This window comes from Vicugna pacos, chromosome 19, assembly GCF_048564905.1.
Source record: "Vicugna pacos chromosome 19, VicPac4, whole genome shotgun sequence".
In the NCBI taxonomy this organism is placed as follows: domain Eukaryota; kingdom Metazoa; phylum Chordata; class Mammalia; order Artiodactyla; family Camelidae; genus Vicugna; species Vicugna pacos.
In genome coordinates, this window is record NC_133005.1 from 45,534,277 (window position 1) to 45,561,483 (window position 27,207).

At 62.6% G+C, this 27,207-nt stretch overlaps 1 protein-coding gene across 2 annotated transcripts in view; it reads right to left on the reverse strand.

Moving 5' to 3' along the window:
- LAMA5 (laminin subunit alpha 5) overlaps positions 1-27,207 on the reverse strand; it is a 50,791-nt gene that overhangs the window by 14,339 nt on the left and 9,245 nt on the right. Inside the window, exons 3-40 of one of the 2 annotated variants that reach the window (XM_072944531.1) lie at positions 22,131-22,248; positions 21,215-21,333; positions 20,944-21,114; positions 20,712-20,809; positions 16,046-16,161; positions 15,449-15,567; positions 15,237-15,327; positions 14,893-15,027; positions 14,662-14,724; positions 10,423-10,563; positions 10,197-10,334; positions 9,969-10,103; positions 9,757-9,891; positions 9,550-9,687; positions 9,097-9,149; positions 8,765-8,870; positions 8,564-8,616; positions 8,370-8,475; positions 7,966-8,065; positions 7,658-7,814; positions 7,369-7,507; positions 7,080-7,222; positions 6,890-6,996; positions 6,642-6,795; positions 5,959-6,119; positions 5,754-5,862; positions 4,266-4,363; positions 3,985-4,186; positions 3,751-3,877; positions 2,998-3,137; positions 2,352-2,467; positions 2,050-2,261; positions 1,512-1,716; positions 1,130-1,274; positions 812-952; positions 509-670; positions 242-343; positions 56-139 (exon numbers count right to left, since the gene is read on the reverse strand). In XM_072944531.1, the coding sequence (XP_072800632.1) occupies positions 56-139; positions 242-343; positions 509-670; positions 812-952; positions 1,130-1,274; positions 1,512-1,716; positions 2,050-2,261; positions 2,352-2,467; positions 2,998-3,137; positions 3,751-3,877; positions 3,985-4,186; positions 4,266-4,363; positions 5,754-5,862; positions 5,959-6,119; positions 6,642-6,795; positions 6,890-6,996; positions 7,080-7,222; positions 7,369-7,507; positions 7,658-7,814; positions 7,966-8,065; positions 8,370-8,475; positions 8,564-8,616; positions 8,765-8,870; positions 9,097-9,149; positions 9,550-9,687; positions 9,757-9,891; positions 9,969-10,103; positions 10,197-10,334; positions 10,423-10,563; positions 14,662-14,724; positions 14,893-15,027; positions 15,237-15,327; positions 15,449-15,567; positions 16,046-16,161; positions 20,712-20,809; positions 20,944-21,114; positions 21,215-21,333; positions 22,131-22,248 (4,839 nt within the window). The remainder of the gene's footprint in view (positions 1-55; positions 140-241; positions 344-508; positions 671-811; positions 953-1,129; positions 1,275-1,511; positions 1,717-2,049; positions 2,262-2,351; positions 2,468-2,997; positions 3,138-3,750; positions 3,878-3,984; positions 4,187-4,265; positions 4,364-5,753; positions 5,863-5,958; positions 6,120-6,641; positions 6,796-6,889; positions 6,997-7,079; positions 7,223-7,368; positions 7,508-7,657; positions 7,815-7,965; positions 8,066-8,369; positions 8,476-8,563; positions 8,617-8,764; positions 8,871-9,096; positions 9,150-9,549; positions 9,688-9,756; positions 9,892-9,968; positions 10,104-10,196; positions 10,335-10,422; positions 10,564-14,661; positions 14,725-14,892; positions 15,028-15,236; positions 15,328-15,448; positions 15,568-16,045; positions 16,162-20,711; positions 20,810-20,943; positions 21,115-21,214; positions 21,334-22,130; positions 22,249-27,207) is intronic. The other variant, XM_072944532.1, reaches the window with a different exon arrangement.

Sequence of the window (27,207 nt, forward strand, 5' to 3'; positions counted from 1 at the left end):
GCATTCTCCGCCGGGATCCAGGAGGGACCCGGCTGCCCAGGCCAGCCCCGCTCACCTCCACCAGCTGCAGCTCCCCTCGGTGAACGTGGCCCGGCACTGGGTACGCTGGCTCCAGGAACGTGATGCTCATCTGGTTGCCCTAGGGGGCATGTGGGCGGATGAGGGCTGGGAACCGGGCTGCCCACTGTCCTGGCTCGGCCGTGCCCGCCACCCACCCTGCCTAGACCACCCTGGCAGCCACCTTCAGCACCACGTCTGGACGGCTTTCCAAGGGGATGAACACGTCTCCCCGCTGGGGCTCTGAGTGCAGTTCGTAACGGAGGGTCCCACCATAGGACGACACCTGGAAGCCAGGCAGAGGGATGTGACCTGGCCAGACCCCGACCATGGGGCTGGGCGCTGGGCACCCTCCCGAGGCCCCGCCCCTCCGTGGACGCCGGCATCCTCACTGCTGTCTCCCCCTCAGGCCTCCAGGAGGCGCTCTCCCAGGGGCGACCAGCCTGCTCACCCGGTCTCCCAGGTAGGAGGGCGGGGCCTGCCAGTACAGCTCGGGGAAGGCCTCGGGCACACGCCGCAGGTCCGCGCGAAGCAGCATGGCCTCCACCTGCCGTTCGTGGGGCACCTCCTGCCGGTCACCGCTCAGCAGCGTCCAGCCCTCCATGTCCACGAACTGTGGGCACAGGGTGGGTCACGCAGGTGGACACCCTCACGTGTCGCAGGGCCCTGTCCTAAGTCCCTGCTGGCTGGGGGCTGACAAGTCCCCTCCCCGAGGCAGCACCACCCTTGGTCCCAGCCCGTCCTGCCCGCACACCTCCCGACGGGCGTAGGCCGAGCTCCGGCAGCGATCCGTGGCCCCGAAGCAGAAGCAGCGGGTGCAGCCTTTGGGGTTGGCGGCTTCCAGGGAGAACGTCCCAAGGCGGCACTGGTCACACCTTGGGCCCTGCACGTTCTCCTGGGGGCGGGAGGGTGGGGCAGGGCGGTCAGCTGTGTGCCAGGCCACCTGGCCCGAGCTGGCTCACGGTCACCCCACAGAAGGCCTGACTGTCCTGAAAGATGCCAAGAAGCTCCACCCCGAGAGGACGAGAGGCAGGACAGGGGTGGCAGGCCTGGCCCCGCTGGCCGCCCTCACCTTGCAGTAGCACTGGCCCGTGAGGGGGTCGCATGTGCCGGGCGTGGAACCTGCTTCGTGGCAGTCACAGGGGTGGCAACTGGGGTAGCCGTGGAACCCAGGAGCACAAGTGTCACAGCGGCGTCCTGCCACGTTGGGTCTGCACCTGTCAGGAGGGTTCAGGAGCTGGCTGGGCCTCCCCTCCCCCCGGCCCCTCACTGAAGGGAGAGACCACAGGTGCCCCCACCACAGTGGCACTGCCCCCCAAGAACTGAAGGAGGCGGCACCGCTGAAGCCGGGAGTGCTGACGGGGGAGCATGCGGTCAGGGCTTGCCGGCAGGCAGAAACGCATCCTGGCCAAGACTGCCCTGAGGCCACGGTGCCCTCCGACGCCAGCTCTCACCTGCACTGGCCGCTGTCCACGTCACAGGTGGGGTCCGTGAGCTCCTGGACGCCGGGCCCCGAGCAGTTACACTCCTCACAGCCGACCAGGGGGTGGCAGCCGAAGGTCTGGGGCTGGCAGACGATGCAGTCGGGTGGGACGGTGCGGGGTGGGCAGATGCACTGGCCCGTGAGCTCATCACAGAGGCGGCCACCGCAGTCACAGGCTGTGGGCGCGTGCACAGCCCCAGTCAGGGGCCAGGACTGCAGGCACACCCACCCACCCCAGCCGGGTTCCACCCAGCTCCGGGCCCCAGCCCAGGCAGCCCCTCTGACGTGGGGTCAGCTGGTCAGAACTGTCTAGCCCCTGGAAACTTCTGGATGACCCTGCAAGGCCTGGGGCCTCCCAGGTTGGAGGCGGAAGGGCTGGTCCTCCGGGCTCCAGAATATTCCCCCGACCACTCTTTCCTGGAGGGCCCCCTTCATCAGGAAGCCCACTTGGGGTCCGGTGCCTCCCACCCCCGCCCCAGCACTGGTGGCTCTGGGACGGAGCTACTCACGCCTGCAGTTGGGGAAGCCCCAGTAGCCGGTGGCGCAGCGGGAGCAGTCGCGGCCAATGACATGGGCGCGGCAGGGACACTGGCCCCCGAAGGCCTCGCATGTGGAGCCCGTGGCGCCCACTTCGTGGCAGCTGCACGGCCGAGCCCCGTTGTTGTAGAAGAGGGAGAGGGAGGCGGCGGCGTGGCGGCAGAAAGGGGGCGAGCTGTCGGGGCTGCAGCGAGCGGCGGGTGGTGAGGCCCGCTCCCGGCTTGGACCCCGCAGTCCAGACCCCCATCCCCGCCCGGCCCCATGCCTGGCCCACCTGATGTGGTAACCATGGGCGGCGCACTGGCTGATGAACTCGTAGGATTTGTCCAGGGGCTCCTCCTGGAGGTAGCTGGGGCTGTAGGCGTCCTCAGGGACCACCAGCACGTAATCCTATGGCATCAAGGCCTGGTCACTCTACCCTGGCCGGGGCAAATCAGCAGGGCTCCTCTGCAACCAGCCAGGCTCTGGCTGGGCAGCTGAGACAGTGATGGAGGCAAGCCTGGTCTCGAGTCCCAGCAAGGCTGGCAGGTACCAGGTCCCTGCCTGGGTCGCTCATGGGGGAGGCCACCCTCTACGGCCAGCTGAAAGCTTGGGGAGTGAGGTGGCAGCTCTGATGGAGAGCCCCACCCCTATCCTTTTCTGCTGGATGCCTGCCTCCATCCTCCAGGCAGGCCACTCTGACCAGCAGGGCCCAGGGGGCTGGTGGGCAACATCTTGGTTCTTAGAGCCCTCAGGAGCCCCCCATAATGGGTCTGAGGTGCCCAAAGGCTGCTTCCCCCAGCACCTGGCACAGGGCGGGGCTACAGCAAGCAGGGGGCACACTCCGGCTGAGTGACCCACGGTGGCTTGACCAGTGGAGGACAGCTGGTCCCTGAGCAGGCTCAGGATGTCCACACACAGACACCAGCCTCAAGACTCACCAGCCAGAGCCACCGGCCCTCAGGCACGCGCACGGTTACTGTGAGCTCGCTGTCGGTCACGTCCAAGACGGCCCGGCCCTCACACACCACCAAGGTGCGGCAGCCGTAGCCGTGTGGGCAGAAGCTGGCGTTGGCGTGGCCTGGAGGAGGAAAAGTGGGTCAGTACCCCAAGCACACAGACTGCCCCAGGCCCATGGTCTCATGGCCTCACCCAGGGCCCTCCTGGAGTCACCAGAGAGGAGGGGGCCCACAGACAGCACCAGCCACCAAGGAGCGCGCACGCATGACACAGCATGGCTGTGTGACCGGCCTGTGGAGGCCCACGTGGCTGGGCCCGCTCACACTGTGTGAAACAGCCACGGTCAGGCACCAGGCTGAGGCGCAGGCCCCTGGGGTTGGTGGAGTGGGACAGGCAAACAGGTGGGGACACATGTCAGTGAGCCCTTGATCACCTGAGCCGGTGACGGCGTGAACTCGGAGTCACAGCACAGATGCGGAGCAGGGTCTGTGCAGGGGCCAGGGGGCCGGGGCTGCCCCTGCAGCGCGCCCGGGGGCACCTCACTTGAGAATGGAGAGCACGACAGGGCGTGCGGGCCTGTCACTCACACCAGGTGACGGGCACTGTGCTGTGGCCCCTGCGAGCCACGGAACCAGCCCACGTCGTGTGGTACCACACGCTGGGCCACGTGGCGAGACCCCAGGCAGGCTCGTCGCCTGGTGTCCTTCCCGCTACCACCCGCCACAGCCACTCACCCTGCCAGACGCGGCCCCCGTTGATGAGAACCTCCACGGCGAAGGCGGGGTGAGCCGGCTGGTAGCCGTGCAGCAGGAAGGCGTAGCGGCCCAGGGCGGGCACGTGGGTGGTGAAGACCACGGTGCCCTGTGGGGAGAGGCCCCGGTGAGTGGGCGGAGGTGCGGGGACGTGGAGGGCGGGGGGCTGTGAGCCCCACCCAGCCCACACACTGTCCCTCCCGGCCGGGGCCTCACCTTGGGCTGGCGCAGCAGGGTGGGCTCCACATCAGGGTCCATGGCAGTGGGGGGCCGAGGCTGGGGCCCGGATGGGGGTGCACCTGGCGTGAGCTCCTGCGAGTGGGTCAGCGGGCGGCCAGGTGGCAAAGGCAGCACCTGGCAGTCCCTGAGCACGATGGGCCGCGGCGGCTTTGGGAAGCGGGAGGGCAGGCAGGCGGCACTGCGGGGGAGCACAGGGGTGAGTTCCCAGGTCCCGGCCAACGCCCACGGGCCATTTGGTCCCCTTCTGGCCCCACTACCTGCCGAGGCCGAAGGCACCGTGACTGCTGATGCAGTGGACGCGGGGCTCCACAAACTCCGAGCTGAACGTCTCCACGGGCACCAGGGTGACACTGCGCTGCAGGTGGAGAAGCAGGTGTGGGTGCGGGGTCCATACACGCTCTCCGCACCAGGTCCCCAGCCCTGCTCTGCCCGCCTCTCCCAGCCCTCGCCCATGGGTGGTCTTGGGGCCTGGAGTGCTCCCCAGCTCTCCCTGCCACGTGCCCTGATGCTAGCTCTGCTCGCAGGGACAGGGACTCGCACAGGAGGGCGCTCCATGAGCACGGGGTCCTGAGTGGGCATTCCTGCCCTGGGCAGTCTACAACGGTGTCGGAACGAGTGTGACCAACAGCAGTGTGTCTAGAAAAACCCCACAGCAAAGACAGAGCTGCAGGACCAGGCCACGCCATACCCATCTCTGACACGGTGTCGGCAACACCAAAGAACATGTGTGATTCCAGTTACAGAAAGTTCCAGAACAGGCAGGCTAGGCGGTGCTGTGAGTGTTGGGCAGTGGCTACCGGGGTGGGGGCCTGAGCGGCAGGCGTGTGGGGTGGGCCCCTGTCCTTCCTGGCCTGGCACGGTGGCGACTCGCTGGGCTGTGCTCTGTGGGCACAGCTCCATGGAGTCTACAACGGCCGAGCCTACGACCGCTGTGCTGCGCAGGAGGGCACAGCGGCAGGGGCGGCGGTGTCGGAAAATCAGGAGACAGCACGTGATGCGTTATTCAGCAACGGGGGAGAAACGCACTGACTCTGGAGGGTGGAACTAGGTGGGGCAGGGGATTACTCCTTTTTGTTCGAGTCTCTTCAACGTTTGATGCTTGTATGAAAATGTGTGAATATATTACTCTGCTAAAGCTTTTAAAGGCCTGGGGAAACAAAACACAGTAAGATTGCATGATACTCTGGTAAGAACAAACGCCATTGTTTGTTACTCATCACATAAACACCAATGCCTAGTTCTGGGCATCAAAACAGGGAAGATGATTGCACAGGCTTTTGTGGTTACAAAGCAGGTTTTCGGCAGAGGGTGAGTCCTGCGATTTAGTTTTCAACTCTGCGAGGCTGACACAAGCAAGCTACCCGGCTGCTGGTGAACCCGGTTCAGGACCCATGCTGTGTGGACTGCTTCCTAATCTGGGAGGGGCCTTGCTCACACGGCGTTACATTTTTGTAACTTACACCAAAAAGCATTAAAACTGCTCCTCCTTTCTGCTCTGCCGCCGGGGCATCGTGGTTCATCTCACGCGGCCGTGGGTATTACTTCTAAATAAACACTTCATACCCACAGGGGAAAAAGGCCCTGCAGGTGAGGGGTTCCCAGAAGAACTGGGCCGGGTGCGAGCTAACGGTGGGGCTGGGGTGGGTCCCTGGGCTCATCGCACTCCTCTCCTTTTGTGCATCTTTAAAATCTTTGGAAAGACCTAACCCGACCGCGGGGCTCAGGTGAAGGGGTGGGGGCCTCACCAGGAAGAAGCGAGCCTGCTCAGCCGTGAGCCGGACGCTAGCCTCTGTGTCCAGGTGGAAGACGGCCAGGTGGCGCTGGGCGTCCAGAGCAGTGCCCCGGCACAAGGTGCTGGGGGACAGGGCAGGGGCAGTCAGCCTGCCGGGCGGCCCTGGGGCCCCAAGCCCACCCGCCCAGCCCCCAGACCTCAATCCTCTCCCCACACACCTGTATGGGCAGGGGTGGAGGGTGAGCGCCCCCTGCTGGGGGTCCCACTGGGGGCTGTGCACGGCCACGTCCACCTCCTGGCGGGCATCCTCGTTGGCGTACTCCACCACCAGGGCATAGCGGCCCGGCTGGGGCACTGCCACCTGAAGCTGGATGTCCACCTAGTGGGGCAGGCAATGTGAGGTCCCCACCCCAGTCCCCCACCTGGAGAACAGGACACAGCCGGACAAGGCCCTTCCCACCCTCTGCCCCACCAGGTCTCAGGGCCTGTGCACTGGCCACCCCTGCTGCCTGGGGCACCTGGCCTTCCAACCTCTGCTCAGTCTGAGCTCCTGTGCCCGCCTGCGGCCCACTGGCCTCGTCACTAAATAATGCCCAGTGCCTGGAAGAATCAATGACCTGACAGTTCCTCACAATAAACTGGAGAGCTGGCCATCAATACCCCATTTTCAGATGAGGCCCGAGGGTGCCGACTCCCAAGGTCTAAGCCGTGGAAGGCAGCAGGTGCCCTTGGAGCCGGCCGGCTGGCCTGGAGCCCGGGATCCACTGCCTGTGACTTGCCCACGTCACGCTTGCCCTGCCCGTGTCCCATCACTACTACGTGGACCCCATCCTCCAGGCCAAGGGCACGACTCCCCCAGGTCTCAACTCTGCCCACCCTCGGGGGTCCTGGGGACACGCACATCACTGCCCCGGCAGGCGACCAGCAGTGGGTGTGAGGGGCTGAGCTGCTCCGTGGGGCAAGGCCGGGGTAGGCTGTTGTCATGGCGACACAGGGCCCCAGGCCCAGCGGCGGAAGGGAAGCCGTCCAGGGGCAGGTGGGTGTAGAGGAGGCAGCTGGGTGGGGACACAGAGTCTGTGGTCAGCACGGGGAGGGCGGTGAGAGCCCAGGGAGGGCTGGGCCCCCCGCCCCCGCCAGGCTAGCCCTCACTTCTCCCCGGAGCGCTGGGCAGCAGGCCGGAACGTGCAGGGCTCAGTCACCCGCAGCTGCAGGAGGGCCGCCTCGTAGTAGGCACTGGGCAGCAGGACCACATAGTCCTGGGGGGCAGGGCGGGAGGTCAGGTGCTGCCGCCCTCGCCCTGGCCCCTGCCCCGGCCCCAGCCCGCTCAGCCCCGCCTCACCAGGAGCACTCCTTCGGCTTCCAGGAACAGGGCCCAGTTGCCGGGGTTCAGCACGAAGGGCTCCCCGAGGCCCCTCCCGGGCACGGTGACGAAGGCAGGCTCTGTGCTGGGGGGGAAGGCCACGGGCTGGCTCTGCTCTGTGCCTGGGGGCAGAGACGGCCAGAGTCCTGGACAAGCGCACGGGCTGCACCTCCCCAGGGCCAGTGGACACCCGCATGTGGGAGTGAGGCAGGGGCTGGGGGGCTGGGAAGGGGGTGGGAGAGGGTGCTCCCCAACACCCTGCACTCACAGTTGGCACAGGCGGCAAACGTGCCCAGGTCCCGCACGGAGACCCTCCCGCTCACACTTGTGGGCCCGCGGTTGACATATCGAAAGACGAGCCGGAAGAGATCAGGGGAGGTCACGTTCAGCCTGGCCACGATCCTGGGCTGGGGGGGCGGTGGGCATGGAGAATCAGGGTTGCCCCTCCCTGGCCATTCCCAGTCCAGTCCCCGGACCTCAGGGATCTACCCACGCACTCCGCCGGGCACACCAGGACCTCTGAGCCGGGCTCCAGGTCGGGGCAGCGCCGCACCCACCTGGATGGCAGCCATCTGTGCGTAGCCCCTCCAGCTGAAGTTCTCGAACTCAAGGGGGTTGAAACCGAAGCGCACAGCGTGGCCCTCGGGCGTGGCCGCCTCCTCCAGCTCCAGGCGCAGGTGGTGCAGATCAGGGAGGAAGTGGTCCCGCGCTGGCCTGGCCACAGCAGGGGTGGTCAGGGCAACCGTCACCCAATCTGGGCAGGGTGGCCACTTTTCCTACACAGCTCACCAGGGTCCCCAGGGAGAAGCCCAGTGGACAAGCTCCCACCCCGGCCCCCCGGGCCAGCTGGGGTAGGGGCACCCACTCGCTGCAGGTGGGGCCCTGGGTGTTGGGGCGGCAGAGGCAGGCGCCTGTCCTCAGCTCACAGCCCTGTCCCAGGGCACCGCCAACGTCGCACCGGCAGCCTGCAGGGAGGGAGCATGGTCAGTGCAGCCCAGCCCCCAGCCCCGCAGGACTCTGCTCCATCCTCCCTCTGGGAACAGCGGCAGGGGCTGAGAAGACAACTTTTATCTCCCGCTCGGGGCTGTCTGGGGCTCGGGACATGGAGGCTCTGAGTCCAGGCGCGAGGGCACAGGGACTGATTAGTGATGCCTGCCCGGGACACGAGATGCAGGTTAGGACCGTGGCCAAAACCACCTCCTCTCTCCAGCGCCCAGTGCCTCAGCCTCCCCAGGACGTGGCCCAAGGACCAAGCAAGTGGGCACCTACCACGGCAGCCAAAGTAGTCGGCCTGGTCCAGCCCGAAGAAGCCATCCTTGCAGGCTGAGCAGGTCTGGCCGCAAACGTGGGGCTTGCAGAAGCACTGGCCGCTGCCCTGCGAGCCGAGGAGAGAAGGTGGGACCACGCAGAGGAGGGGCCTCACACACAGCCCACGGCCCCCAGTGCCTTGGCCCCAGACTCACCGGCTGGCACTCCGCAGCTCCACCCAGCGTGCCCCTGGGGTCGCAGCTGCAGCCTGGGGGAGGGGCAGAGCAGGCCTGAGAGCGGGGGAGGAGCAGGAGGGCCGGGCCTGTCCCTACCCTGGACCATTGGGGCCAGTCCTCACTTCCCTGCCATGACAGGACCCCCCCCAGCACCCTGCCCCCCACTCAGGGAAGACTCACGGGTGCAGCCCTCGGGGTTGCCAGGACTTAGCCCCCAGAACCCGGGTTTACAGCGATCGCAGCTCGGCCCCTCCACGTGAGCCCGGCACGTACAGGGGGCCTGCGCCTGGGAGAGGATGAGACTGAGCGTCAGGGTGGGTCCCTGCCCTCCTACCCACAAACCCTCAGCCCTGGAGCCCTGCTCCATCTCTGGCATGGCCCAGGGGCAGGGACAGAGGACCAGCCAGGGGAACAAATGGGCCCTGAGGTTGCCATGGTGACCAAGGGCCAGGGGAGGTGACAGTCTCTCTGGAAGTGACGGCCTCAGCTCCAGAGGGCTGACCTGGGCTCACCTCAGGAAGGACGTGGTCATCTGGGGCCAGGCCGGCAGGGTGGCAGGAACCAGCTGCAGAGAGATGCGCAGGCCATCGCCATTACTCAGTCACTGACTCTGATGGCCAAGGGCTTCCCCAGGCCCGGCCAGGACCCAAGGCTCCGTGGGAGCAGCACACCCGCCTCCCACACATGTGAACACGTGCATGTGACCAGCACGAAATCAGGCGTGGCTCTGCGTGCTGGTCCCCACCACAGAGCACACGGTTACAAACACGCAGTGAGCACAGAGCACACAAACACCTGTGAGTGAACAGGCCAAGCGAGCGCACACACGCAGGCGAAGGCTCACGCCCACAGACGCGCGACGACGTGCACACACCGTACGCCGACACGATCGTCGCGTGAGTGCAGCGTGTCACCCAGGTGAACACAGGTGAGAGCACGCGGAGCACACACGCCGCCAGCCTCACCTTCGCAGGAGGGGAAGTTGTAGGCCCCGGGCACACACACGTCACACCGCAGCCCCATCACTCGGGGTCGGCAGCTGCACTGCCCACTGCGGGGGTCACAGGCTGCGTGCAGGGAGCCTTCGGGGGAGCAGTGGCAGGCTGGGGAGGAGGGCAGGCGTGAGCACGTGGCGGGCACACGCTGCCCTCCCCCCGCCGCAGGGCACTCACGGGCACAGTCAGGGAAGCCGTGGAAGCCAGGGCTGCACTCCCGGCAGGCGGCCCCCGCGTAGCCAGGGCGGCAGCGGCACAGCCCGCCCGCGCTGCAGAGCTGGTCCAGGGACCCCCGGGGGTCGCAGGCGCAGGCTGCAAAGGATGTGAGGTCAGGCCCCAGAACACCGCGGGGGCCCCCAACCCACCCAGGCTCCCCCGCCTCTGCTCACCCTGGCAGTCAGGGTAGCCGTGGTGGCCGGGGCGGCAGTGATCACAGCGAGGGCCATCGAACTCAGGCCAACAAAGGCAGCGGCCAGACTCGTCACAGCCCTCGGGCAGGGTCCCTGCGGGGCTGCAGCCACACACTGCGAGCCAAGAGGTGCACGGGGGGCGTTCCTAAGACATGCTGGCCGGGCCCCGGGCCCCATCCCCCTGCCCACCGGGAAGGCCTCGCTCACGCTGGCAGAGAGGAAAGTGGAAGTAGCCGGGGGCACAGCGGTCGCACGCGGCCCCCTCGAAGCCCGCCCGGCACGTGCACTGGCCCGAGTCGCGGTCACAGTTGCCGTCCGCCACTCCAGGGCTGGTGCACTGGCATGCTGTGGGGAGGGGCAGCCACGCTGGGTCAGGGAAGGGCCAGGGCCCCGGGATCCCCGGGGGACAGGGCGGGGACGAAGCTGGACTCACGCCGGCAGCCCGGGCCATAGAACCCCGGGGCGCAGAGCTCGCAGTGGGCGCCCTGGAAGTTGGGCTTGCACACGCAGCGTCCCACCCGCGGGTCCTTCCGGCAGGCGTTGCCCTGGGTCCCGGCGGCGCTGCAGTCGCAGTCTGGGGGGGGAGGGGAACCTCAGAGGCCTCCCCGCTGGAAACCCTCCCTTCTCCACAAACTCAGCTCCTTACACCTTTATACTGCACTCATGCAAAACGGAAAAGGCAACGCAAATCTGACAAGGGGGAGCTGCTGTCTAGGGAAAACGGTGGCGGGCGGCGAACTCAGTGCCGCCGTAGACGCACACAAACTCGCGTCTGTGATGCAGATACCAGGTCGCCTGCAGGCGTTGCCACGGCCAGAGAAAACGACAACAAAACCGCCCAGGAGAGCAGAAAACTCTGCCCTTTAAAATTAACCCTGGGGATTAGGAGGAAGGAGGAAGGGCTGGCTAGCTGTCTTCACTCACGCACAAGTGCTGTTTGGTTTTGTTACTGACAGAAAAAAAGGCTTAACGTTAGTCAGAACTGCGAGCGCAGCCTCGGGCCAGATCAGACGATGGAAACTGAAGTCCCCGCCCTCCGAGGAGGAAACGGAAAGCGACTGAGTCGTGTTTCTGGTCGACCCAGCAGGAGTCAGGGAAGGAAAAGCTGAAGCAGAAAGGGAGAAACGACGCCATCAGGGCAGGGCAAGCCCACGGCAGCCACAGCCCCTCTGCCAGCGGAGATACACCCAAAGGTGCTGGCTGGACTCTCGAAGGAGAACCTGGGCCTGCACCTTGAAGAGCCAAGGACCCGGACAGGGGAAAAAGAGCTCTGAAAGGGAGGGTGGGGCCAGACACAGAGCAGGTGAGCGCCGAGGCCCAACAGCCAGGGAGCCCAAGGCACACACACCAAGGCAGACGAAGCGGGGGTCGCGTGCCGAGAAGGCGGACTTGCCCCCAGAGACAGAGCAAGCCCGAGCTCCACGAGCAGGATAAAGCAGTCACGAGGCCCTGAAACTGAACCTGTTGAAACCGCGAGGGGAATCCGGCAAAACCACCATTACAGAGAGAAAGGCCGAGTTCACTGTTCCCAGGATGTGACAAACGTTCAGAACAGGGTGGATTTAAAAGGCACAGTAAACAGATGTGCTGTGGTAGATGTATGCACAGGAATCTGTCCCCGACAGAGAACACACGCCTAGAACAATCTAAAAGGGGTCATACTCCAGGTGAGAAAGAAAACCTCAAATTCCAAAGACAAAAAGCAGAAATTACCAGGCTACCAAATCTGACCACGATGCAGTAAAACAAGGGCTGAACCGTTAAAACACGGGCGGGAAAGGAACCCCAACCACCTGAAACGACAACTCGGGTCAAGAGGAAAATGAAACCTGAAATGACGCACTGCCCAGAAAGGGACAGCAGTGAGGGCACAGGACGTCAACCCCACGGGCGACGCGCAGCAGAAGCTACGCGCGGGGGCAAGTGCCGAGCTCTGACCCCGGGTGTCTCAGCCTTGGCGCCAGTGGCACTCTGGCTGGTAACTCTCCGTGCGGGAGTGGGGACTGTCCCGGTCACTGTGGGACACTTTCCAGCATCCCTGGCCCCCGCCCACCAGATGCCAGTGGTACCCTCCCCCCAGTTCTAACAACTGAAGAGGTCTCCAGACATTTTCCTGTGGATCAAAATCACTCTTGCTTTGAACATTTTGTGGATAATTAAGAGAGACAAAAAATAATAATTAACTCAAGAAGCAATAAAAAGAGTAATAAATCAAAAGAAAGTAGAGAAAAACAAATACTGCTACGATCTCATTTAGTCTCTACAGCCTCACTGCTGTAGGATCTTAAAACACACACACACACACACACACACACACACACTCCCCCCGAGCTCATGGGTACAAAAAACAGATTGGTAGTTGCCAGAGGTGGAGACTGGGGGCTGGGTGAAATGGATAAAGGGGGTCAAAAGGTACAAACTTCCAGGTATAAAACAATTAAGTCACAGCATGGTGACAACAGTTAATCATAACGTATTGTATAACTGAAAGTTACTAAGAAAATAGATCTTAAAAGTTCTCGTGAGAAAAGAATGTAATTATGTGTGGCGACAGGTGTCCACCAGCCTTACTGTGGCGGTCACTTCACAATATGTAAAAATACCAGCTCATCGTGTTTTTTGCCTGAAACTAACATAACGCTATACATCAACCACACCTCAGTGAAAGGAAACAGGAGTAATTTTAGTTCAAAATTTTCTATATTAGGAAGTAAAATCTCTCTCCCCAACTAAACAGAGAAAGAACCGCAGCAGACCTGATCAATATAACCTTAAGGAGCACTCTGAAAACATCAATACACTCAAACTTCTGCTAGGTCTAACAAATGTACCAAAGAAGAGAAAGAAAGAAAAGAAAATCAGACAAAAGGAATGCAAGGGCATTTAAAAGTCACACACAGAATGCTGTGTGACTTTTTAACTGTGTAGCTTTAGGCCACACATTTTAAATCCAAGTGATATAAACAATTTGCTAAGAAAACACAAATAACCAAAAGTAACTTCAGGTGAGGGCGGGAAGCTCACAGACTAATAACCACAGCGGCAATGAAGCCCCTCAGCTAAGATCTCCACCGCGAAGCACGCGTCGGGACCAGGTGGTTCTATGGGAGGTTCTATCGACCTTGGAAGAAATGGGTCATTCCTGTGATTTTCAAACTGATCTGGAGCCTAACCAAGCAGAGGTCATCTCCCAAACATCTTACAGGATGAATTACAAAACCAGAACAAGACGGCACCAAAAAACCCCAAAAAAGCTTTCACCCAGTCTCACGAATACAGGACACAAACATGTACGTCCAACACTGGGTCCACATTAGGAAAAACGTTAGAAGGATTCATCGTAGAATTCAGATTAAAAGTGAAACCCTGCATCAGTGCGATGACCCGGTGCTCACCGAGGGCCAGCGCAGAAAGGAGGGATTTTCAGCGGTTTACACCAGGGATCGGCACACTGCAGTCCAGTGCTCCACGGCCTGGTTTATACATAAAGTTTTATTGACACACAGCCACACCCATTCATGTGCACATGGTCCACGGCTACTTCCGAGCTGCAACACACAACAGCAGGAGCTGGCTCTCAAAGTCGCCAGCACTGGCCCTGTTCAGAAAACGTTTGCCGATCCCTGGTTTACCTCATTGATGAGAAGCTAAACATTTAAATGTAAAAAGGAAAAAAACTGGAAAAAAAAAAAAAGAAAAACTGCTAAAGAACCAGACATATGGAAATAGTTGGGTTCGGCGACCATCATCAAAATGTGACTGAGTCAGAGACCAGGAAGAACGAGGTCAGTGGATTCAACTGAAGTTTAAAACACCTGCACGTGAAAAATGTTTAAAAAGGGCAAATTACCCGCTGGGAGGAAAGGCCAGGACTCGTGGGGAGCAGCTGACCTAGTTCATATGCACAGAGCTCGTGACCAGGAACAGGTGAAGACAAGGGTGAGCGGCGACCTCGGGTGGGCGGCTCACACGTGAACGCAACCAAAGGCATCCAGAAACACGAGTAAAGATTCGACCTTGCAAACGAGCCAAAGAAACGCAGCTAGAAACAATGAAACACCAGATGCCACCAGTTACAGGACACACCACTGCTTGGGCGATTGCGTTAGGAGAGCGGTTTGGCAACCTGCAGCCCAAAGTGTCCCCAGACGTGCAGGTCTAGTGACCCAGACCCTTCTTCCAGGAAAGCGTACCCCAGAAACAGTTAAGGATTCCTGGAAAGCTTTAGCTGCAAGGATGTTTACCGCAGTGTTTTTTTTTAAATCTGGAAAGAACCTCAATTTCCAAGAATCAGAAGTTGGTTAAATAAAAGCTACATCTGTCTGCGTAACGTGGACCCTAAAATGATGTGTTTACAGGACGTGTGGGTGGAAAACACAATTACACAGCAGCACACGGCAGTGTTTATGAAAACAGCACACGCACGACGGATGGAGGAGGGGCTGTTTGCAGGCAGTGCGACTCTGGTAACCCTTGTCTTCAGCTTTCTGCTTACATTTTGAAGATTTTTTAGCATAAATAGGTATTATTTGCACAAAAATAAAACACCCAAAGACAAGGTGAGCAAAATGGAACTGCTCCCTCTCCGCGGGCCTGGGTGGGGCCCCAGGTGGTGCCCCTTCTGCCCACTCCAGGGGGCCAGGGCAGGATGGGGACCTAGGGGGACACTTACTCACAATCTGTCCGGCCGGCAGCACCTGCTCCCCGGTGTCATTGTGGGAGAAGGAGGGCACGGCTGAGGGAGGAGACACCACGTGTCAGTCAGGTGGGCTCTGCACCACGGGAGGTGCAGGGATGGACAAAAGGGTCCACCTGGATCCCCCCAACCCAGGGCTCCAGGCCCACAGGCAGCAATGCTTGGGGGCTCCGGCCCCGGCCCCCCACCCCAGGCCGGCGCCCTCACGGTAGCAGTGTGGGAAGTCAGTGAAGCCCTCAGCACAGGCGTCGCACCGCGCCCCCGTGAAGTTTGGCCGACAGTAGCAGCGGCCCGTCAGGTCCTCACACGTCCCGTCAGTGAAGTCCGACTCACAGTTGCAGCCTGGATGTGGGCGGAAAGTCAGGGCGCCCCAAGCTCAGGGCTGTCAGGGCCTAGGAAGGGCAGGGTCTGCCTCTCCAAGCTGGGAGGTGGGATGGGAGCCGTGGCCAGGCCCCCAGAGAGCTGCAGAGGCTCCAGGGCACCCCAACCCAGGCAGACCCTGCTTCCGGGCACCTGTCCTTGGATGTTCCCGCCCAGGCTGCCCCACTCACGGCGGCAGACGTAGGGCGAGTCGAGGGGGTGGTCCGGGGCACGGTAGAAGCCGGGCAGGCACCGCTCACAATTGATGCCGGTGGTGTGATGCTGCAGGGACGCAGGGCTGCTGAGTCCAGAACATCTCATCCACCCCACTCAGTGACCTAACCCTGTCCTCAGCCCCGCCCCTGACCTGGCACGGCCCCGCCCCTGAGAATGCCCCGCCCACCTGACAGTCAATGCACACGCCCCCTCCCTGGTAGACGTTGTCCTGGTTCTGGCTGGCGTTGCGCTGGTCCACCTCGGGGTCATAGTAGCAGTCGTGGGCGTGGCCGTGGCAGTTGCAGGCTGGAGAGCAGGGGGCTCAGCCGTCAGCAGGCCTCCACGAACCCCCCCCCCGACTGGGACCCCGGAGTACATCCCACAAACCATGGGTGACCCCAGATGTGGCCTGGCTCAGGTGACTGAACAGGCCTTATTGCCTGAATGTGTCAACAACATGTGTTTGAGCGTGTGTAAGCGTGTGTGTATGTGAGTGCACGTGTGAATGTTGTGTGAGCGTTGTATGTACTATGGGAGCACGTGTGCATGTGTCCGAGAGCAAGCACGGGTGTTGTGTGTGTGCATGTGTGTGCGCAGGGGGATTTACGCAGTCTATATTAACATGACAAGTACCGGAAAATCTGCAATCATCTGTGTAAATGATGTCTTACCAAGAATCTGAAAGGCGTCTAAGAGATGCACACGTGAGTGCACGTGCACCAGCACTGTGTGTGCACACGTGGGCATGTGTGCAAGGGCACGGGGGTACACGTGGGGCACTCACACTGGCACTCGTTGGCACTGTCGGTGGTGGCTGGCTTCCACGGCTGCTGGTTGAAGCCAGGGCAGCAGCGGTCACAGGAGCCCCCACATGTGTTGTGCTGGCAGGCACACTGCAACCTGCGGGGACACGAGGGCACAGGAAGGGCTCAGACCCACCGTGGACCCAGAGGGACCCGGGAGAGCAGTGGGAGCAGGGCCGTGTAGGGCCCCTGTCGGGGTGGGAGCCGTGACAGGGCTGTGTGTCTGTGGGTGGGGTCCGGGGCAGGGTGCTGAGCGGTGGGCACAGGCGACCTGTCTGCAGGTCAGCCCAGAGCGCTGCGGCCTTCAGGATCGAGCCATGCCCTCCCCGCCAGGGCCAGGACCCAAGGCCAAGCCTCCAGCTTTCCTGGGCCAGCTCTGAGATCGAGGTCTCGCTCAGCCAGCAGCCCTGAGCTCAGCCAGACGCCCCCACGGATCCCCAGAGGCAAGCGGCCAAGAACCGCTTCCTCTTCCATCTGGGGGCGGACACCGGTCAGGGGGCTGGAATCCTGCCTGCTGTCCTGGAGAGCAGCTCCGCCGGCTCAGGGGGACAGCTGGCTGCAGCTGAGGACTGAGGTGGTGGCCACCTCCTGCACAGCCCCCACCCCAGCACACACCCACACAGCTCAGCCGAGCAGGGGCAGGAGTCACGGCCCGCTCCCCGGGCTGCTGGCTCCTCCGCCTGGGCCAGCAGCACAGCGGCAGTGCCAGGCATCCCCTGAGCAGGACCCCAGGAGCCAGGCCAAGAACACCCCCGGAGCTTCAAATCACGGGAGTCAAATCAGGGCCTTGGGAGTCAGGCCTGCTGCTCCTCGGCATCCAGGGAGGAGACAGGGATAACCTGCCAGGCGTCTCACCACGGGAAGGCCCGAGGATCTGTGACCAGCAGCCTGTGGCTGATGTTTGATTCTTCAAGAATCTACATGGTTGGGGCACGCCTGAACCAAGAAGTTGATGCAAAAAGTGGGGTGTTCGGCAAAAGCCCTCACAAAACCACTCTGGAGAGGGTCCGTCCAACCCAGGGCACATGGTTGCTGCATGGATGGAGCCCTGATGAAGAGCTTGCAAAGGAACGTCCCCACAGGGTCAGCCGACGCACCCAACAGCAGGACGCGACCTTGGGAATGGCACTTAATGGAGCGCCGGAGTGGATGGGAGCTAGAACCACAGAGGAGAAGCAGCTGTTCGTGGAGATGCCCCAGGAAGCAGAAAGAGGAGAGGAGAAATACACTAACTTCTCCCCTTCTCCCACCCTCCCATGTTCCACAAGTACCTCCCACTGGCCACATCCCCCAAAAGTCAGAGGGCAGGCAGCCTGGGAAATGTAGTTCTCTGATATACAGAACAAGGAGAGGGCAGGAAATTTAGATTTGAGGAAGAACAGGATACTTAACATCTTTGAATGTTTTCATTTTTTTTTCACTTGTGAAATAAGCATTGTAATTCAGTGTTGCTGTAAACATTAAATTATGCATTTAAAGCACTGAGCAGGATGCCTGCCATATTACAAGCTCTCAATAAATGTTTTCTTATGATGGAAAAGAAAAAAAAAAGGAGTGCCGAGTGGAAACCACAAAAACAGAACGTTTCAAGATTATAACAAAAGAATCTAGAACATAATAAAAACTGCAACGCTACGAAACATAGGCAGATGTGACCAAAGAGTCCATCAGAATGTCTCTAAGTGAAAAATAAAATTATTGAAATTAAAGATTCAAAGGATGGGGGTGGGTCTAGCTCAGCGGTAGAGCACATGCTTAGCATGCATCGGGTCCTGGGTTCCATCCCCAGTAACTCCATTATAGAAAAACCTAATTATCTCCCCAACAAAATAAATTTTTTAAAAAGACTCGAAGGATGGGCTAGACAGCAGATCAGACACAGCTGAAGATTCAGGGACCTGAAGAAGCCACCCAGAAGGCAGAGGGTCAGACACACTCCAAGTCCTGGGAGGGAAGGAAGCCATGGGCACCTCCGGCCCTACACGCTCCCGAGAGAGAGCAGAGGCCGAGGGGAGCAGCCGGCCCCCGAGAGAGCCAAAGGCCAGAAGTGGCCTTGAGTTAACAAAGACGTATTTTCAAATTCAAAACGTGAGATTCCTGGGCAACAAACATGACGTCCCCTCCTCAATGCTGCAGAGAACAGAAGCCCGTGGAGCTTGGAGGGGAGACGACAGAAGTGTCCAGAAGAGGCAGAAAACCCACAGCGGTGACCACGTAGGCGACAGCAGCCTCTACCCACCATCAAGAGACACCAGAGACAGTGAAGTGACATCTCCGAAGTGTTGAGAGGCACGGCCATCACCCAGAATGCCTATGGCCAGCTGAACTGTCATCCAAGAGCGAGGACAAAACGGGTCAGTTTCAACAACTCCCAGATTCTCATGGAAGAACTGAACAGAGCATCTCAGGAAAAGGAAACTGAGTCCCCAGAGATGCACTGGGGGCCAAGCAAAGATGGGAAACAAGAAAGCGGGCGTCCGGTGGGCAGCTCCGTGGGCAGCGCCGGGAGCAGGTGCTGTGCCTGGGGTGAGTGTTCTGGGGTCCCCGCTCATCAGGGAGACAGCTGGTTAAATCTGGATTTGGAGAAGTCAAGTATGCCTTGCAGAGTGAGGGCCACCATCACAAGCAACAGAACCAGAAGGAAACATATGGTGCCACCCACTGCCAGACATTCACACGTGGAATCTGACCCCAGCTCGATGGCGTCTGGAGGTGGGGCCTCGTCCACAGGATCGGGTCCTTACAAAAAGACCCCAGAGAGCCCCCTCAGGCCTTCCCTGCTGCGCAGACACAGCCAGAAGACAGCCACCTGTGGCCCAGGAAGGGGGCCTCGCTAGTCTCCAGAAGGGTGAGAAGCGCACTTCTGTCATTTGTACGCCACCCAGCCCGGGCACTTTGTTAGCCTGACCCACCTACGGCGCCAAGGTAATCGCAACATGGGGCTGTGAAATCAGGCGGCGGGCGAGAGTGAGTGAGGGGCACGGGGCTGGGGGTGCAGCTGAGAGGACACAGGTGAGGCTGGAGGTGGTGGAGGTAAGGGGCAGGGGCTAGCTAGCGGGCAGGGTCCACGAAAGAGAGGCAGAGGTGGAAGGAGTCAGGCGTGCAGGGAGAACACGCCTGGCTGATACTCGGGGATGCTGGTGTGGGAGGAGACGCTGGTGTCTGTGGTTCTGGGGAAGGTGCCCATCCCGAGCCACCGCACTCGCCCTGCAGGGAGAGCTGAGCGTGGTCCACGCCCAGGCGCAGGTGAGTCAGGGCGGATGCCGACGCCTTCCCAGCAGGCAAGGGCAGGCCCACCTCTCCTCTGAGGCCGGTTTGGCAGCCCAGCAGGCACCCCTCCCGAGCATCACAAGTTCCCACTTGGCACTTAATTTCCCAGTGCAATTAGCTGCGCCTGAGCTCAGCTCCCAAAGCTGCAGGCAGGAGCCCATGCCCGGGGCCCACTGGAGGCCAGACAGGGCCGGAGGGCCTGCAGGAGGGAAGTGGCCCGAGCCCTTCAGTGAGTGCGACTGCACCCCTTCCTCCTCCAGCCCCATCAGCCACACCTGAAGGTGTCTGGGACTCACCACTGGGTGTGGCTTTGTGAGGATCGGGGCGAGCCTCTGCACTGTCTGTGCTTCACTTGCCTCCACCGTAAACTAGGGTGTGGGCACAGCAGAAGTGGGGGGCTGCACGATTTTGAGGTAAGAGGCTCTGCTGCCTCTCTTGGCACCTCCTGATCAGCCCTGTCCTGCTCTATGACCCCACAGCACTCAGCCCTGGGGGAGGCCTCTGCACCGGGGACAGGTCTGCACGTTCCCTGTCTGCCCAGACCAGGTGCTCCTGGGGCTGGGAGCCCACCTGTGTCCCCTGGGCAGGAACAGAGCCCAGTGTCCGCTCAACACAGCTGCTGATGGAGAGGGGGAAGGAAGGGAGGAAAGAAAGAGAGAAGGAGGAAGAAAGGAGAGACAGAAGGGAAAAAGGAAGGGAGGGATGAACAAACAAGCGAGCCCCATGGCTGGGGGTGCGAGCCAGGAGGACAGCCCTGGCCCGGCGCCAGGCCCACTGGATAATTTGGCTGAGTACTCACTACCGAATTTAGGGTGACCAGAGCCACTTAGGCACACAGCGTCTAGAGGCAGCTTGGTAAAGATGCAGATTCCTGGGCCCTGCCTCACTGGTTGGCTCCGGTTGGGGCCCGGGTTCTGCTGCCTGTGGGCTCAGCGCCCTTGGCTGCCCCAGCGGCACGACCACAGGGCATGTCGGGGTGGGGGGTGGTCTCTGGGCTGCTCCCTGCCCGGAGCCTTGGCCCCTGCTGGTGAGGGGGTGTGAAGGTCAGGGTGGGAGCAGTAGGGAGTGTATCCTTTGTGTTCTCCAGGAAAGTAGGGGAGCTTCCCCCGTCCCGGGGGACAGGTTACCTCCCTCACTGATCCCCCTCGACAGGGCCCTGGGCTTGCGGTGTGGAGGGGCAGCAGGGCAAATAGGCCCACGCCTGGCACAGGGCACCCAGGGAGGCCGCACGTGGTGCTGTCCCTCCGCCTCACTGCGAACGTGGGGAAACAGGCCACGGGGCGGGGAACCAGTGCAGCTCATGCAGGGCCAGGGTCATGGTGGGTAATGCCACCAGGCCTCCTCCGCCCAGGTTGGGCAGGAAGCTGCAGGTCTCACCTGAAGGGGTCTGTCGGGTCCTTGGCGTCACAGACATCCGCGTGCCCGTGGCAGACGCAGCGGCCGCCGACGCTGATGTCCTTGATGCTGTAGTAGTACTGCACCCAGCGCGGTAAGCAGAGCGCCATGCACGTCAGCCCCCAGCCCGAGCCCCGCGTGGCCCCTCCCCACCAGCCCCTGCAGCCCGCCCTTGGCCCCGCCCCGCGGCCCGCCCTTGGCCCCGCCCACTCACCCGGCGGGTGACCGTGGGGTCCCTCAGTGCCTTCCCCATGAGGTGGCCCAGTAGCGTGTTGGTGCGCAGGAAGCGCAGGCGGATGTTGGTGGCTTTGGTGAAGTCACGCAGCAGGGGCGAGTAGGAGAAGTTCATGGCCCCTGGGCGCCCGTTCACCAGGGACACCACGATCTGCGGACGGGCCAAGGGTCAGGCCGGGTCATGGCCCCAACACTGACCGCCACTCCTGACCAGCCGCCCGCCAGCGCCGTGCCGCCTCGCGAGGGCGCACCTCGCCATTCTCCAGGGGCACGATCCGGGAGTACTCCGTGGTGCAGAGGACAGCGTCATCCCTGGAGATGCGCTCCAGCGTCTGCGGCCCGAAACGCTCCAGGCAGTCCCTCTTGGAAGCTGCAGGAAGGCAGGAGGGTGAGGGCGCCGTGCTCCGGGAAGCCCTCAGGGCCCGTCCCACGTCACTGCCCTGCCTGCCTGGGGTTCTCGGAGCCTCACAGCCTCAACCGTGAGGCAGCATCAATCAGCGGCTGGAACCCAGCCCGTCCCTCAGGGCTTTGTTGAAGAGTGTGGCACTCTGGATCACAGGGAGCCCCCTCAGGAGGGCATGGCCCCTGCCCAGGCTGACCCTGCCCATGTCCTAGTGACTCTGAACTTGCCCACATCCAGGCCTTTGCTGTTCCTGCCCAGCTCTCTGTACAGGACCAGTGTCCCCCTGGGTGGCCCTCCTCATCCCCATCTTCGGGGGACCCCTGTTCCTGACTGTCCCTTATAGCACTGCCCCACCCTCACTCTTGGGCCTTGGAGTCTGGGGAGACACATGTCCCAGACACCCTCAATCAAAGCATCCCCATCAACATGATTGGTAGGGTGGTACAAGGCCGGCCAGTGAGCAGGGCTCCTGTGCTCTCCGGATCTGGCAGCTAAGCTGGCCGCCTCTGTCACCTCCGGAGCTGCTGGAGGATGAGGCCAGTCCACAGGAGCCAGGAGATGGCCTGAGACTCCTGCACCAACAGCGCTGGCCCCAGCTGCGCCCTCATCAGGGAGGAGAGCCACCAAATCCCCACCTGCCTTCGGGAACGTGCCCTAACCCACCCAAAGCCGGGGTGAGGGCAGGCCTGGCATCTGGAGACCCTGAGCGTGCATGACGATGGCAGCCCATCCCAGGGGACACCCCCCAGCCCCGGGACACTCACAGGCGAAGAACTGCCACGGCTGGTAGGTGCGGCCGAAGTCCGTGGACCGCTCCAGCACCCAGAGGTCCGGCCGAGGGGAGTTGGCAAACTTGATGAGCACGTACGCCACGTGGAACACCTGTGGGGCAGGGAGTGTGTGGACACCCCTGAGCCCCTTCCATGCTACTCGGGGCCCCACGAGCGCCTGGAGGGCCACCCTAACCCTGCAAGGCAGGGCTCCCTTTTCCCACAGGGGACATCTGTAGGTTTGCCCACAAGGGCCAGAGGCACCCAGGGGCGAGGGCCAGCGGTCCGGCCCAAGGCCATCGAGGCCTGCACTGGGGACACAGAGATGACCATCAGGAACCCATCATTTTGGAAGGGCTCCCTTCTTGGACCTGGGGTTACCTGAGCCTAGAGCGCAGACCCACCTGCCTCCCCATTCCCACCCCAGGAGCTCAGAGAGCCACACTGGTCCTTTGGGCTTTGAGGCTGCAGACAGGCCTGATAGGGGCTGGAGTCAGACGGGGCACACATGGGGCAGCCTGTCTACTGGGCCCAGGCAGTGGGGCTGGGTAAGGCAAAGACAAGACTCATCCCACTGTCCCCAGAGCCCTGGTGGCCGGCCTGAAAAGGTGGCTAGACAGTGTCCCAAGCTCCCAGGAGCCTGGCATAGCCGACAGGTGAACCCCTGTACCGGGATGGGGCTCCTGTCCCAGCCTCACCCCAGTCACCCCCATCATTCTCAGAGCTGGCTCAGGACCTGCCTGTTTCACCTAACACTGACCAGCTCGCTGCCAGAGGGCCCCAGGCGCAGGCAGCCGAAGCAACCAGGGCCCAGCCCCCACCACGTCAGGAGCCCCAAGGGGGCAGATGGACTGGAAAATGGGCCTTCCCAGAGCTGGGCTGGGGAGACCCTGCCAACTCAGGAGTCAGAGGCTGGAGATCTGGGGGGCTCTGGGCACGTCAGGGCAGCACCCAGCCAAGGGAGGGGGAGGCTGCTCTTCAGAGGCACCCAGAACCCCTCACCAAGGCCCCACGCCCACCTCTTCTGCTCTCTCCCCAGGGTCTTGGCCTCTCTCCTCACCTCGTCCTGGCTAGAGGTCAGCATCCCTGGCCGTCCCTGTGTCCTGTACCCCTCCTCGGCTGGCTGCCCCCTGGCCCTGCAGTATGGCCGGTCTTAGCCTTGGGCCCCCTGCCCTACCTGGCAGCGCCTGGGGAAGCCCTCCTGACTGCAGCCCAGCCACGCCGGCCCGAGCGCCTTGGACATGCAGGTGCAGGGGGCGGGGTGATTAAGACGCCCCTTCCAAGAGGCAGCTGCTCTGTGGAGGCTGAAGGGCCCCTCCAGGCTGGGGAGCTGGGTTCTCACTGCCTAGGGCACAGGCCACAGCCCTGGGAAGGGGCTCTGGGTCCACTGAGAACAGCCACTGGGAATGGCTCAGGCAGAAGCCTCTGCCCAGCCTGTGGCCTCGATGAGGGGCTGAGCCAAGCAGACCCCCGAGAGGGTGGCACCTGGCAGAGTGCACCCCTGCCTGTGCACCCGGCCTCAGCCGGCCCTACCTGGGACCACAGTAGGGGACTGTGGTGTCCGGGCCATGTAGCTCTGAGGGCCAGTGGTAGAGGGCGCTCTGCCCAACCCTCACTTCGGCCCCAAGGCCAAGAGAACAAAGCAAGACAGAGCCACTGTCCAGGCTACTCTCTCTGTACGAAGTTTGGGCTCCGAGGAGACCCGGGCAGAGCTGGCAGGGGATGCGGGCACCCAGCCTGCACGCGGGGAGAGTGGGAAGCCCTGGACGAGGGCGGAGACACAGCTAGTGAGCGCACGGTGCTTGCAGGGCGCCCGTCCCTGCCCTAGGCCCCCAGACCACACCCCACCCAGGCCCCTCACAGGAGAGCCCGCAGGTGGGCTTTGAGCTGCCTGCCGGCCACTCAAAGGGGATGGCAATGCCACACTGCAAACCACCCACCATGGCCTGAGTGGGGCCCTGCCTGGCCCAGGGGAGCAGGCTCCCTTCTGGTGTCCACTGGTCTGGATTCCTGCATGGACCAGCGGGACTTCTGGTGGCTGGCCAGGTCCCGAGCCTTGGGCCACATGGGGCAGAGTGGAGGGTCCCCTCCAGGGCGGCCAGGGCCCACAGTTGGCCCCCTGACCCTTTGTTAGCCTGAAGCTGCTGCGGTGACCCCATGAAGGGACAGTGGAGGGGCCGTGGACCCCTTACGGACTAGCCCTCAGGAGGCCAGGCTGCTAAGAGTCCAGGTGTGGGGTGGCTGGGGGTGGAAGGTCCCAGGACCCTGAGGCGCACCCATTCTGAGTCCTGCCCTTCCCGGAAGGCCTGGCGTTTGCAGGGAAGGGCCTTTCCCTGGGTGTGGGGGGCAGAGAAGGCCTATTCACCCACTGCCAGGCCTTGAGGTCATCTTCCACTTAGCCCTGCCTGGTCAGGGGCGGGGCTCGAGCCTCTGAGGGGATGGACCCTACACCCGACAGGCACCATGGCCAACCCTCAGGCATTCCAGGGAGCTCTGGGGACTTCGGATGCCCCGGTGCCAGGAGGGGTCTTCGTAAGGAAGGGGGGGCATGGCGACGTGGGGGGCCTGGGTGTGCACTGGACTCGGGACACTGGCTGCTCTGGGGAGCGGCAGCATGGCCCCTACCAAAGGACCCCCAGAGATTAAAGGCTCCAGCCAAGCCCTCTGGGGCCCACCCCCGCCTTTCCCTGAGCGAGGCCACCAGGCCGCACCCTCAGCCGGTTGGCTCTAGCTCCCCCCGGGTCGGCGGGCCGGGTGCATTTTTCCCAGCTGAGAGCACTCGCACAAACGCTGACGCGGAGACGCGCTCAGGCAGGCCGGGGTGGCGCGGGGACCCTTGCCACGGCCGGCATGCCGCGGTGCGCTCACGGACAGAGCCTGCTTTCTGTCCTCCTGTCCACCTGGTCGTCTGTCTGTCATGCAGGGGCCCCGGCCCCGGCTGGACGGATGGGAAGGCATGTGCCCGGCTCTCCCCATCTGGCCCAGACCTGGTCCCAGCTCCCGGGGCCACACAGCCGCCCCAGGCATGACCCGGGAGCGGCGGAGACCCCGGCCTCCCTGGGCGCAGCCCTCCCAGCAGCCCCGCCCGCTCAGCCCCGCTCAGCTGCCAACTCCGGCTGACCTTTCCCGCTGCTAGAGTGCTGTGCGAAAGGAAAAAAACGGCTTTTAAAGCAAAAGCCAAACAAAAGCCTCCTGAGTTATTTTTAAAAATCGGGCTATTTCGGGGCAGGCACGTCTCCAGGACAGCAGCTGGACCCGCCTCTCAGCCATCACACCCCCAGGGCCCCCACACCCAGCCTGACCTGGGAGGGCCAGGGCTCTCCAGGAGGGGACCTGTCCTGTGACCTGGGCCTGACAGTGGGGGATGGGGGGGACAAGAGCCTAGAAAGCAGGGTGGGCTCTGGGCTTCCGTGACTGTATAGCCTTGGGTGGGCACTGGGCAGGGGGACACACACAGCAGAAGTCAAAGTCCAGGGGTCAGGGCACAAGGCCTTTCAGAATGGTGTGAAGGCTCTGAGGGCCTTGAAAGGGAAGAGGCCACCTGTCCCTGGAGGTGGGCAAGCAGAAGCCAGCAGCCACCTGCAGGGACGCCGTAGAAGGCCCCAGAGCCACACCACACCTGCTGCTGTCCGGAGGCAGAGGTGCGGGGAGGGGAGTGAACAGGGGCTGGTGCTGTGGTCAGAAAACAGAGGGGCCAGAGAGGAAACCGGTAATTCGGGCTCTGCCGGGTCCCCGCAGCCCCAGGGCCGGGGGTGTAGAAGGCGGCAGCTGACCAGCAGCCCCCGGGCTCAGGCACTCACATCCCAGGGTAGGGCCGAGGCTGGAGCCCCCCCGGCAGCACAAGGCTGTTGGGGCCAGCACACCCTGCCTCTCCGGGCTGGGAAGCCCCAGGCCGGCCCTTGTGGCCCTGTCCTGGGGAAGGGGGGCCCACCCCCACCCCCACCCGCTGGGCCGGGCAGCATGAATCACCAGGCTATCTGTGACTCAGCCCCGGCCCCACAGGAAGCAGGCCCTGTGCTGATTCCCGGGACGGGGCAGGGTCCCAGGCTGCGGCCGGTGGAGGCAGGAAGCCCCTCCCAGCCCAGGCGCTCCCCCCAGGGGAAGTCCTGGGGTACCCAGACCTCCCAATCCCCCTGGCCCAGACTGCTGGACCAGCCTTCAGGGCTCTGTGTGCTGAATCCACCTGGACCACCCCCCTCAACCCTGGACTCCTGGGCTGGCCTTCAGGGCGCTGTGTGCTGGATCCAACTGGCCCAGCACCCCCAGGCTTGCCCCCTCCCCAGTGTGCCTGCCCTGGGGCAGAGACCCCACCTGGAAACTTCGATAAAGAGAAACGCCACAGGAGGGGGGCCGGCCAGGCGTGTCTACTCGGGCCCCCAACAGGGCAAATCCACATGGCCATCCACACAACGGGACCAGGGAGCCAAAAACAGGCCCCATGTGGACACAGCTCCAGGAGTGCCAAAGCCATTGCTGGAAAGAAAAATAAACCATGGAAGTGCAGAGAGGGCAGCAGAGGGCCCAGGCACCCTGGCTCTGCGGGGCGGGGTGCCCGAGGCACAGGTGTGTGGGGCAGAGTGGGGTGGGGGTGGAAGCGCTCCTGATGGGTGTGCAGAAGCTCACCAGCTGGAGTGAAGGGCAGATGCCCCGTGTGGCCCAGCACCTCAGTGGAGCTGGCCTGGGGGGATTCAGGGACCCCAAACACCGAGGGGCTGTCTTGGGCCCCCAGGCTTGAAGGTGGTTTTCCAGGCCCAGGCCCAGCCCAGAGCTCCTTGCTCCCACTCTGACCTCCCTGCAGCCGGCCCAGGTCAGGCCAGACGGGCAGCCCCAGGCCATGGGGAGTGGAGTTTTCCCCAGGGGAGCCCTGACCCCCAAACTGCTTACTCTCCGCTGAGTGGCACTGCTTGAGGCCAACACCATAGGGTTGGTTTAAACACAGACAGAAAACAGAAGTGAGAGTTGGTGGGGGGCATCTGTGTGCCCAGACGAGTGGGGCCAGGATGGCCAAGTGAGTGTGGCAGCAGCAGGGTGTGCGGGGCCGGGGACAAATGGCCCTGTGTCCTCTGAGCAA